Raw genomic sequence first — 12,832 nt, forward strand, 5'->3', positions numbered from 1 at the left:
CCGCCTCCTGTAATGGGTACAGTCAACAACGCCCTGCACCTTGGGAAAGCCGGCAATGTGTGCAAATCCCAAAGCCCTCTCAATCTGTGCCTCCCTGATCATTGGGAAGTTTATAAATTCCATCCAGCGTGCATACAGTGCTTCGGTTACCTGTCGAATGCAGCACAGCATATACCCCCAGCTGATGCCTGAAAAGAGCCACATGCATAAAAGGAAAGTGCCGCAGTCATCTTCATCTTGACAGAGAGTGCAGTAATGCTGGTGGTATTGGGCTGCAGGTTTGCCTTAACGAGCTGGCAAATCTCATTGATCACCTCTTTTCGGAAGCGCATCCTTCGGACGCACTGTCGATCTGTCAGGTCCAAGTATGAGTGCCTCTCCTTTGGGGATAAGGCCTCTTCCTTCGCCTCCTCATCAGTCTGCGCCATCCTCCATTACCCTGATAACTGTGCTCAATAAACCTTCTCCCATCTGGATCCTGCTTTAGACAGGTAGTCAGCAATACAGGCTGAGATACAGGCCCCATTCTTTTTAAATCTCCAGAATCTCCTCAAATATCCTGAGATAAACTCAAATGATTTTTCAATGAAAAGAATATAAAACTCATGCCTTCTATCTTAATAATGTACTCAGTACCAATAAACATACTTTTCGCACTGTGCATCACACAGAGTAAAGTCACTGTTCATCTCTGAATACGGAGGTGCTGCTTTTGCTGACTGTTCTCCTTTCAAATGGCGGCTCCGAGCACGACCGCCCATTCCCGCCCATTTAGCATCGCGTAAAACCACCTTCTCCAGGACAGTGGTATGCCATGAAACTTGCATGTTTTGGGCGGTATGCAGGTGGGTCTACTTGACGGCATGCATACTGCTCGGCAGTACGTCAATGGTGAATCTTCCGCCAAGTGGTATGTGCCTGTTTTTTGACCAAACTGGTATTTTTGGACGGTAAGTCGATGAATTTCGTGCCGCGAGTGTTTAATATGGTTGTAGTACCATTCCTCGGTTTGTGGTTTCACTGCAGGCATTTACTCTGTATTTTAAGGGGGTTGTTGTCTGTATTAAAACATTGAGAATGTCGATATCAGCAGCAGTAATTCTAGCCTTTTATTATAGAATCATAGAAATTTATAGCACAGGAGGAGACCATTTCGGCCCATCGTTCCCGAGCCAACCGACTAAGAGCTATCCAGCCTAATCTCACTTTCCAGCTCTTGGTCCATAGCCCTGTAGGTTATGTCACTTCAAGCACACATTCAAGTATTTTTTTTAAATGTGGTGAGGGTTTCTGCCTCTACCACCCTTTCAGGCAGTGAGTTCCAGACTCCCAACACCCTCTGGGTGAATAAATTTCCCTCATAGCTCCTCGAAACCTTCTACCAATTACTTTAAATCTATGTCCCCTGGTTGTTGACCCCTCTGCCAAGGGAAACAGGTCCTTCCTATCCACTCTATCCAGGCCCCTCATCATTTTATACACCTCAATCAGGTCTCGCCGTATACCATCACCGCGTCCGTTTAACACAACGGCCACATCTGGAGGCAGCAGTTCAGTTCGAAGTACAACCCAACAAAGCCAGCTGGTAATTTCAGCTCCGGCCAGTTTCGAAGCGACAGACCTGGATGATGCAATTTCTCAGCATCAGCTCAGGCATCACCTGCCCTGGGAAAGCAATTCACAACCTTAACCTTCGGAAATACCCACACCACGATGCAACGGCCGCACTTTTCTGAAAAAAGCACAAATCGTACCAAGAGACCTGTAATGTATTTACTTCATGAGTTCTTTGCTTAAGAATTCATAGCAACACATTGCTATTAAGAACTAGTTGGTTTATTAGCAACGGTATAACAATCACACTACACATTACCAGTTCATCCACCAGGCTCACAACCACCTGCCTCATCGTGGATCCCCCGAACCCAACTGGCTGGGGTTTTATTGAGTCTTGTGAACATCGCGTGACTAGCTAAGCCACTCCCAACTTAACAGCTCCACTAACCTATGAGCATACTCACAGATGCATACATTGCAAGACCCAAAACAATCCAAACAATAATGTGCATTTGTACAGCCCATTTAATGTAGTACAACATCCCAAGCCGCTTCACAGGAGGGTTATCAAATAAAGTTTGACACCAAACCACACAAGGAGATATTAGGGCAGATGGCCAAAGAGTTTTAAGGAGCGTCTTAAAAAGAGCTAGAGAAACTGAGAAGTTTATGGAGGGAGTTCCAGAGCTTAGAGTCTTGGCAGCTGAAAGCACCACTGCCAATGGTGGAGCGATTAAAATCAAAATGCTCAAACGTCCAGAATTGAAGAAGTGCAAATATCACAGAGTGCAAGGCCTGCTTTTATCAGCGTAAGACTTTCAAAGGACAGAAAAATAAATTTTTTCAATAATTTAAACATTTAAAAACCTGTGACATAAGTTTATTTTAGGCCCTTTATAATATGTAAATTTATTGTAAATTTTTGTTTCAAATAATAAATTAAATTCCATTTTGATTAATTTTAAATATGTGATGGTTTAAAAAGGAAATTATTTTCAGTGTATGTGTTTTCGGGAGTTATTCCCATTTATACTTATGTCATTGCGTACATACGGAACTCACCACAAGTATGAATGAGAACACCCCTACTTTGATTGGTTGGGCCGGCCCACGTGATCCCAGGGACACGTGCGAAACGCCTATGCCCCCGAGATACATGGGCCTCTAAGCAGACCGACACGTACGGGCCCAGGAGCGCAAGTCGCCAAACCTCCCGGATCACTGGGTAAGTTCGGAGGTTTTTTTTTAAGTTCGGAAGCCTCTGACCGATAGATAGGAATAGTCTCTGAGGCAACAAATTCCCCTAAAGTGAAGCTGCAAGCTCCGGCATTACAAAATGTCCTGTCCTTCAGCAAACTCTTGTGGCCACTTCCTACCTGCCAATCCTGCGGCCAGGATTACAGCACAGGGTAGTTATACCGGACGCCAAGGAGTTGCTTTTTTGATGAAAGAGACAAACTGACCAGGGTTCGAAATTCCCTTCCATCGCACTGCTGGAGAATCTGAACTACCAGTTCATCATCAGTCACAATGTGGTCTCATTTATTCCCAACAAAGCTAAACACTAAGCAAAGGGAACTTGATCAGAACGTTTCTACACCAATATATCGCAAACAGGCTGTATGAACAGCAGCTGGGGTTTGGAAAGTGGCATCCCGGCACTCGACAATTACACGCTGCATTTTATATTGCACCTTCAAAAGGAAAACTTCACAGATGCGCAATCAAAAAGTGTTTTTTTTTTAAATCGACGGTGAGCCAGAGATATTAGAAGGGGAGGTGGGTTTTAAGACCATTCTTGTGGAGGTGGAGAAGACGAGTGGTTTGGGGGAGGGGTGGGGTCGAATTACAGCGAATGGGACTAGGCAGCTGAAGGCAGGGCAGCCAGTGATGGGGCGAAGGGAGCAGGGGCTGTACAGGAGCCCAGACAGAAGAATGGAGAGTCCTGGGCACAAGGGGGTTAACATACCAGAACACATCGGAGCAGGAGTACACCAGTTGGCGCCTCGAGCCTGTTCTGCCATTCAATAAGAGCATGGCTGATCTGGGTTGTAAGGCCAGAGGAAATGACAGAGATGGGGAGGTGAAGAGATTTAAATACGAGGGTGAGAATTTTACATTTGCAACGTCGGAAGACTGGTAGCCACTGGAGGTCAGCGAGGACAGGGATGTTGGTTGAACAGGACTTGGTGCAGGGTAGGGTATGGGCCGCAGAGTTTTGGAGGGCAAAGGATGGGAGGCCTTCGTTTGCAGTCGAGTCTGGAGGCGTTAACAGTGTAGATGCTCAGAGGTAGGACGAGGTATAGGCTGCAGTCTATGTGATGGTGCAGATATGGAGTAGAAATCTCAAATAGGATGCTGATGTTGTGAAGAATCCAATTCAGCCTTGGGCAGTGCTGGGGAGGGGATAGAGCTGGCCGTGAGGGTAGGGGGCTACCAATGGGGTCTACAAAGGCGACAGTGCGAGAAAGAGAAGGCATAGCTAGAAATGGTCTGAGAGGCAGGAGTTAAAAGGGAGAGACAGGACTTAATGATCTGGTGATCAGAGTCACACTGCCACCGCAGCGGTTTGGGCAGGGCGGGTGGGGTTGACCACCATTAGGCATACTGGGTATGAAGCTGGCCCTGCCACAATATGTCCTTCGGAGGATGTCAAGATAGGGCTTACCATGCGCTTAAAGCGCGGTGGCAGCAAGAGGCGAAGGAGGAAGAGGAGTAATGGGTTGGGGTTGGGACTAGGGGAGGCTACATACCCGAGAGGGGAGAAATAAAAGGTGGCAAGGAGGAGAGGAAAGAAGGGCGAGAGAGAGGGCGAGAGAGAGGGCGAGAATTGGCTCAGTTCTGAGTTCCAGAACAATGGGAAACCAGCAAACCTCACTGGAGGAAAGCGTCAAGCTGCCTCTTGGTCCTGAAGGCCCAACAGCAATAGTTCGATGGAGCAGAGCAACCTGCGGCATTCTGGGCTCAAAGGTTTATTACAACAAATGCAATGGATAGCTTATTATCCATGTCTTTATTTAATTTGTCCTCAGGATGTGGGAATTTCTGGAAACGACATATTTATTTCCCATGTCATTCGACATCAGAGAAGCAGTTGGGTTTTTAAGACAATCTTTTCATTTTTTTTAGCGCCAGACCATTAATGACTAGATTCACTTGCCATGCTGCATTGGAACTCTCCGACTCTCCATCATTACCAACCTATTGTAACCTACTCTACAATTATTGTTCATGGTTAGTCTGCCAGGTAACCAGCGCCCCGTACACAGAGACAATATCTACTTAAGTACCGTTTTGCAATGATCAGCATTTTCTGTTTCCTTTTCGTCCTTGGTCGAAATGACGTTCCAACAAGTGAAGATGTGGACTGCGACACCTGGAAATAGACAAATCAGAAGGTATCGCACACTATATCGACAACGGGAGGAAGGAGTTGCAGATTTAAGACCCAAACACCAAGCAATCACATTTGTTGGACACCAAGACTGATGCTCCTCAGATTGAACGAGTATTTTAGGAATTGCTCTGTTGATGGTGGAGGGGAAACTATTTACTCCTACTGAGCACAGAGAATGTCACCAACTTCAACTTTGGAAGCTTCAGGCCGAATGTTCTGCAAGGAGAGCGACTTCAAAGAATCCTGCGGCACATTGCTCAATACAGTCCAGCACGGACCACCCGACCATAATGCATGAAGAAACACAATGGGACAGTTATGTTTGGTGTTAAATGTTTATTTTAATGCACTGGAAAAGCCGGTTATATGACATTTGCTTTCAAAATAATTTAGTATATAAAAAAAAATCAAAATTTTGGTCTTGTCTTTGAAGTGACCCCAAACCTAGGGAATCAAGTGTTCGGTCCTCTCCGGCCCTCACTCGGGGAGGGTATCCAGAAAGCAGCTGACCCATGCGGAGCCCACATTCAAATTACAGCCTGTGCTAATTTAGTTGGTCTATTAGGGCCTTTACAATTGGCCTCAGGTTGGGTGTGGGGGAAAGAGAGCGGGGGTGTCAGCCAGCGCTCTCACTCCCCATCACTATCCTGCAGTGTGGACACCGGGTGATGATTGGATAAGGCTTGACTCTGGAGTCCTGGTCCATAAATAGTCCCCAAATGCAAAGCACACCCACGCGTCGGCTGCTTGAACGAGCCACAGGACGGTGTCCTGACACCCACAGAACAATACTCCAGCATTCGGGGGGAGGGGGGGGGGCGATGCGTACAAGAGAGGCAAGGAAAAAAATATATAACGAGAATCAAAAGCACAACAGGTCAGTGCTGAATTTTGAGACAAACCTTCAATCAGATTTAATGAACAGCAGAGTTTGATTCAGTGGATAAATTTAGTAATTCAAAGCCAAGTCAGCATGCTGGACCTGCCAGCTTCCACACAACACTGGCCAAAAGCATTAAAAATAACTTGCTAGCATCTCAATCCAAGCAGTAGCATCTCCTCGCTAAACCCCAAGGACGGCCTCTGCCGAATGGAAAGACCTCAGCAGAGCCACTGGACACAAGCCTTGGCATCTGGGGCATGTAGGGTGGGGAGGAGAGGCTGGCACACACAGTAGATGCTTGCAGCAGAGGAGCAGGTCATTAGGTCCAGGAACTTGCTCGAGTAATCCAAAACTCAATCCAATGCCTGGGCCACACTCATCTGGGTTGAATCCTAAACGATGGGGGTAAAATGTTTTTTTAAACCCTGCTGACAGTAATATTTGGCAGATTCACTCACACACAAGCGACTGCAGATGAATCTGTGCCCTCAGTTAGATCACATCCTTCATACCTTTCTCATGATCTTGCGTCCGTAGAACATCACTTTGTCACGTTTTCGGAATCGGTATCTTGGGGTTTCCTGAGCTTGAATTTCTAAGAAACAGCAACAATGACACAAACAAATCTGCGAGGCTGGACAAAAATAACTGACGGAATGAAACCTGTTTTTCCAAAAAGAGCGAAGGTTTGCGTTTCCCGTCTCTGGAGTCAGCAGAACTGATTATACCAGGGCGCAATCATGCCCCATTATAGCGGTCAGCTTATTTTGATATCTATTCAATAATTAATCAATACTTCAAGGGGTCTCTGAATCAGGGCTGCTTCAGGCACGGGTTCTTGAAGTTTGAGTCAGATCAGACACAGCCAACATACTTTGCAAAATGGATTACCATTCCGAGACGGATTTGGTTAGCAGAGTTCAATGAGTGCTTGCAAAAGAACTTAGAACAGAAGGAATAGGAGCAGGAGTTCGGCCATACGGCCCCTCGAGCCTGCTCCGCCATTTAATCCGATCTTGGCTGATCCAATCATGGACTCAGCTCCACTTCCCCGCCCACTCCCCTTATTCCCTCATCAGTTAACTGTCTATTTCTGTCTTAAATTTATTCAATGTCCCGGCTTCCACAGCTCTCCGAGGCAGCGAATTCCATAGATTTACAACCCTCTGAGAGAAGAAATTCTTCCTCATCTCAGTTTTAAATGGGCGGCCCCTTATTCTAAGATTATGCCCCCTAGTTCTAGTCTCCCCCATCAGTGGAAACATCCTCTCTGCATCCACCTTGTCAAGCCCCCTCATAATCTTATATGTTTCGATAAGATCACCTTACCCTAAAACTCTGCCCTTGCGAGGTTATACGTATAGTGTTGGCCCAAGGCCGGGCTTGGCACATCCAGAGTTGGCAGTGTGGTTGGCAAACTCCCACCCCAAAGTAACATCAAGAGTTCGTCAGAACAAGCACGGTGTATTGGCTCGTTTGTGTTTATCCGGCCATCGTATCACAACTCTGAAATGTCCCAAAGCCTTTCGCGTGCAACAAATTACTTTGAAGTTCAGTCACTGTTGCTATAGAGACAAGCATGGCAGCCATTTTAAAGCATTGCCATGGGACTCCCACCGTCCATCGGGAGAGGCAGACAAGGATGTCAACTCAATGTCTCGTCTGAAGGATGGAAAGTGTAATAAAAACAGCATAAAAATGATCAGATTCAGTCCCCACAGCGAGAAAGGTCACAAGAAAAGATAAATCAGAGCAGGAGAAAGAGCCAGGCTGACGCTTGTAGCTCATCCCAATAGTTTTCCAACTCAACCAGCCCAGCCTCCATTTTGGACTTCCCAAGGTGATAGTCCCCACTACCTACTTGGTGGGAAAAAAATCTTTATTCAAAAAGAGTAATAAACACTTGGAATAATTAAGATCTGTTTTAAAGTGACATTCCCTCATCCCAACGAGCATGGCATTGAGATAATGTTCCAGTTCCCCTCGTCCCTCTCATTATTATCCATAAACTGCATTCAATCTGCCTTCAAGACAAATGAGAGAGACCAGGGCAGATTGAAAAGGTGAGGTAACGAGTTGGGAGCAAGTGTGATGGAAGTAGATTCTAACTGAATTAAAGCACAAATAATTAAATCAAAGTGGGGAAGTGAAACATTATTCACACAAAGTGTATTGAATCGGGGACTAGTTTGTAACAACCGCTGGTTACCCAAGGCTGCTGTAGAATGTCCTGTTTTTTGGTTGTAATGTTACATAGAAAATAGGTGCAGGAGTAGGCCATTCGACCCTTCGAGCCTGCACCACTATTCAATAAGATCATGGCTGATCATTCCCTCAGTACCCCTTTCCCGCTTTCTCACCATACCCCTTGATCCCCTTAGCCGTAAGGGCCATAATTAACTTCCGCTTGAATATATCCAATGAACTAGCATAAACAACTCTGCGGCAGGGAATTCCACAGGTTAATAACTCTAAGTGAAGAAGTTTCTCCTCATCTCAGTCCTAAATGGCCTACCCCTTATCCTAAGACTATGTCCCCTGGTTCTGGACTTCCCCAACATCGAGAACATTCTTCCCGCATCTAACCTGTCCCGTCCCATCAGAATCTTATACGTTTCTATGAGATCCCCTCTCATCCTTCTAAACTCCAGTGAATAAAGGCCCAGTTGATCCAGTCTCTCCTCGTATGACAGTCCAGTCATCCCAGGAATCAGTCTGGTGAACCGTCGCCGCACTCCCTCAATAGCAAGAACGTCCTTCCTCAGATTAGGAGACCAAAACTGAACACAATATTCCAGATGAGGCCTCACTAAGGCCCTGTACAACTGCAGTAAGACCTCCCTGCTCCTATACTCAAATCCTCTAGCTATGAAGGCCAACATACCATTTGCCTTCTTCACCGCCTGCTGTACCTGCGTGCCCACTTTCAGTGACTGATGAACCATGACACCCAGGTCTCATTGCACCTCCCATTTTCCTAATCTGCCACCATTCAGATAATATTCTGCCTTTGTGTTTTTGCCCCCAAAGTGGATAACCTCACATTTATCCACATTATACTGCATCTGCCATGCATTTGCCCACTCACCTAACCTGTCCAAGTCACCCTGCAGCCTCTTAGCGTCCTCCTCACAGCTCACACTGCTGTTACACATGTTTCCATCATTTGGAATTTGTAAGCAAAGGTCAACAAACAATGCTGGGAATTTATGTGCAATTAAAGGGCCCTCTAGCATTCATTTTCAGTCTCTATCTCGTTCCCCCTCTATTGCAACCCCAACTTTCACTTTTAAGGCTCAACTTTTTGGATATTAAGGGAATCAAGGGAGATGGGGACAGTGCAGGAAAGTGTAGGTGAGGTCGAAGATCAGCCATGGTCTCATTGAATGGCAGAACAGGCTCGAGGGGCCGAATGGCCGACTCCTATTCCTAATTCTTATGCTCTAACTTTACCAACACGAGCACAGATATATAAAAAAAACTATTTCCTCATCACTTGTTAATTTACTGATTTCATCGTCAACAGTTTTTAAAATGCATTTTATCTTAGTTTTGTGTTCTTCCAGCTTCCTTAAACCCTTTCCGCTTTCTGTAGTCAGTCGTGGTGTAGTGGTAGCTCTCTCGCCAGAGTCAGAAGGTTGTGGGCTCCAGCCTAGATCATGTGCTCAGGTCTCTGGAGTGGAGCTTGAATCTACAAGCCTTTTGATTCAGGGGAAGAGAGTGCTACCCACTGAGCCAAGGCTAAGAGATATTGTGCACAGAGATTTGTTTTCTCCTTCACAGGAGTACAAATCCCTTTCCTTTCAAATCTCTTTGGATGCACAATAAAATACATTTATACAGCGCCTTTCACACCTCACGTCTCACAGTGCTTTACAGCCAATGAAGTACTTTTGGAGTGTAGTCACTTTTGTAATGTAGGAAATGCAGCAACTAATTTGCACCCAGCGCGCTCCCACAAACAGCAATGTGATAATGACCAGATAATCTGTTTTGTGATGTTGATTGAGGGATAAATATTGGCCCAGGACACCGGGGATAACTCCCCTGCTCTTCTCTTTCGAGAATGGGCAAGGAATCTGCTACCGGGCATTTTAAACTTTAAAAGGCACACGATACTGGCCCAAGAATCCCCCTCCCAGCGGTTTGCCCCCCCCCCAGTGCAATGTCTCCTGGACACGCTTTGGTCACCAAACTCATGCTGGTTATTGGGTTTGGGAGATTGGGTTTAAATTCGGCAACAACACCCAGCAGAGGAGTGAAATACCACCAACGACGTCTCCGCAAGATCCTACAAATCCCCTGGGAGGACAGACGCACCAGCATTAGCGTCCTCGACCAGGCCAACATCCCCAGCGTTGAAGCACTGACCACACTTGATCAGCTCCGCTGGGCGGGCCACATCGTTCGCATGCCAGACGCGAGACTCCCAAAGCAAGCGCTCTACTCGGAACTCTACACGGCAAACGAGCCAAAGGTGGGCAGCGGAAACGTTACAAGGACACCCTCAAAGCCTCCCTGATAAAGTGCAATATCCCCACCAACACATGGGAGCCCCTGGCCAAAGACCGCCCTAAGTGGAGGAAGTGCATCCGGGAGGGCGCTGAGCACCTCGAGTCTCATCTCCGAGAGCATGCAGAAATCAAGTGCAGGCAGCGGAAAGAGAGTGCGGCAAACCAGTCCCACCCACCCCTTCCCTCAACGACTGTCTGTCCCACCTGTGACAAGGACCGTGGTTCTCATATTGGACTGTTCAGCCACCTTAGGACTTTTTTTTTATATAGAGTGGAAACAAGACTTCCTCAATTCCGAGGGACTGCCTATGATGAACACCGAGCAGGGGGATGGACATGGAAATATTCAGTCAGGATGTTAAGCAGGGTGTACAGGACTGAGAATGCATTGGCCAACAGCAGTGGATCACCCATGAGCTACAGCGATTGATCAGCGCGGGTTTACTTACTTCGCCCCTGTAAGCGTCTGTGTACGATGAGAATGGTGGTGGCAATCAGCACCACTGCCACCCCAGCTCCCATCAGTACTCCCAGCATCTGAAAAACACCGAGTGCAAAAACATGTCTTTTAATAAAGATTGAAAATTAAAGTATAGAGTATAACCGTCAGCTCTTCCGCAAACTCCAATCCGAAACGGCATTCCTAACTTAAGGCAACAAAAGGTCAATATTAAGGACATCACTGACACAAAGGGATTACCTGAGGCTGCTCGGAGGAACACAATCCCATTTGCTTCAGGGTCGAGTGAACATAAGAAATAGGAGCAGGAGTCAGCCGTATGGCCCCTCGAGCCTGCTCCGCCATTTAATAAGATCATGGCTGATCTGATCTTGGCCTCAACTCCACTTCCCTGCCCGCTCCCCCATACCCTTCCTCAATTCAAAAATCTTCCTATCTCCACCTTAAATATATTCAATGATCCAGCCTTCTCTGGGATAGAGAATTCCAAAGCTTCACGATCCTCTGAGAAGAAATTCCTCCTCAGCTCCGACATAAATGGGCAGATCATTATTCTGAAACTATGCCCCCTAGTTCGAGATTCCCCCATGAGGGGAAACATCCTCTCTGCATCTACCCTATCAAACACCCTCAGAATCATGATCTTGAAGACTCTACATATCATAGGTGGTCCCTCGAACGAGGATGACTTGCTTCCACACCAAAAGGGATGAGTTCACAGATGTTTCAATGAAGGACCTGATATTCCAGTCCTGAACTCCAGGGGCGGAAGATGCCAGTGCGTGGATTGTTTTAACGTGTGGTGACCGTTGCACACCAGCCACCACACGGGCTTGACAGAGCTAGATCTTGGTCCAGTGGCAAGGGTTTACCAGGACGTCTGGAGACCAGCTCTTCTGCACACACCTAGTGCACACATATCGCAGTGTGGGCTGACCCGTGCTGCCCCTGGGCCCTCGGTTCTTCTGAGCCCCGTACCCTCATTCACCGCATCTCCGCCACGATCTCCCACTGCTCCTCCGCCATAAACATTCTGTGATGACCCCTCACAGAGCAGGTGAATGACATTTGCAGGGAGTTTTGAAGCAAGACAATCAGGGTTTCGCATTGCGCACCGAACCTCACGCTGGCGATGGTCCGTTGCATTGCTGGGGCCCGCAGGGCGAGGCAGGCTCTCCTACTGCTGGGCTCATCGGTTCTCTGGAGACTATGAACATACAAAGGGCACCTTCACCTCCTGCTCTGGAGACTGTGAACATACAGAGGGCGAATGGAATGTTGGCCTTCATTGCGAGAGGGATGGAGTGCCAAAGCAGGGAGGTCCTGCTGCAACTGCACAGGGTATTGGTGAGGCCGCACCTGGAGTACTGCTTGCAGTTTTGGTCACCTTACTTAAGGAAGGATATACTAGCTTTGGAGGGGGTACAGAGACAATTTACGAGGCTGATTCCGGAGATGAGGGGGTTACCTTATGATGATAGATTGAGTAGACTGGGTCTTTACTCGTTGGAGTTCAGAAGGATGAGGGGTGATCTTACAGAAACATTTAAAATAATGAAAGTGATAGACATTATAGAAGCAGAGAGGTTGTTTCCACTGGTCGGGGGCAGAACTAGGGGGCACACCCTCAAAATATGGGGGAGCCAATTTAAAACCGAGTTGAGAAGGAATTTCTTCTCCCAGAGGGTTGTGAATCTGTGAAATTCTCTGCCCAGAGAAGCAGTTGAGGCTAGCTCATTGAATGTATTCAAGTCACAGATAGATAGATTTTTAACCAATAAGGGAATTAAGGGTTACGGGAAGCTGGCGGGTAAGTGGAGCTGAGTCCACGACCAGATCCAACCATGATCTTGTTGAGTGGCGGAGCAGGCTCGAGGGGCTCCAGATCCAACCATGATCTTGTTGAGTGGCGGAGCAGGCTCGAGGGGCTAGATGGCCTACTCCTGTTCCTAATTCTTATGTTATGTTCACCTCCTGCTCTGGAGACTGTGAGAACGTACAGAGGCTGGCCTTCAGCTCCT

General features: G+C 47.1%; 1 protein-coding gene across 1 annotated transcript in view; it reads right to left on the reverse strand.

Moving 5' to 3' along the window:
• Nucleotides 1–12,832, reverse strand: part of pnpla6 (patatin-like phospholipase domain containing 6) — a 259,651-nt gene that overhangs the window by 216,064 nt on the left and 30,755 nt on the right. The window contains exons 4-6 of the mRNA XM_070867081.1: nt 10,801–10,888; nt 6,350–6,432; nt 4,848–4,933 (exon numbers count right to left, since the gene is read on the reverse strand). Coding sequence (XP_070723182.1) covers nt 4,848–4,933; nt 6,350–6,432; nt 10,801–10,888 — 257 coding nt within the window. The remainder of the gene's footprint in view (nt 1–4,847; nt 4,934–6,349; nt 6,433–10,800; nt 10,889–12,832) is intronic.

This window comes from Pristiophorus japonicus, chromosome 24 (assembly GCF_044704955.1).
Source record: "Pristiophorus japonicus isolate sPriJap1 chromosome 24, sPriJap1.hap1, whole genome shotgun sequence".
Taxonomy (NCBI): domain Eukaryota; kingdom Metazoa; phylum Chordata; class Chondrichthyes; family Pristiophoridae; genus Pristiophorus; species Pristiophorus japonicus.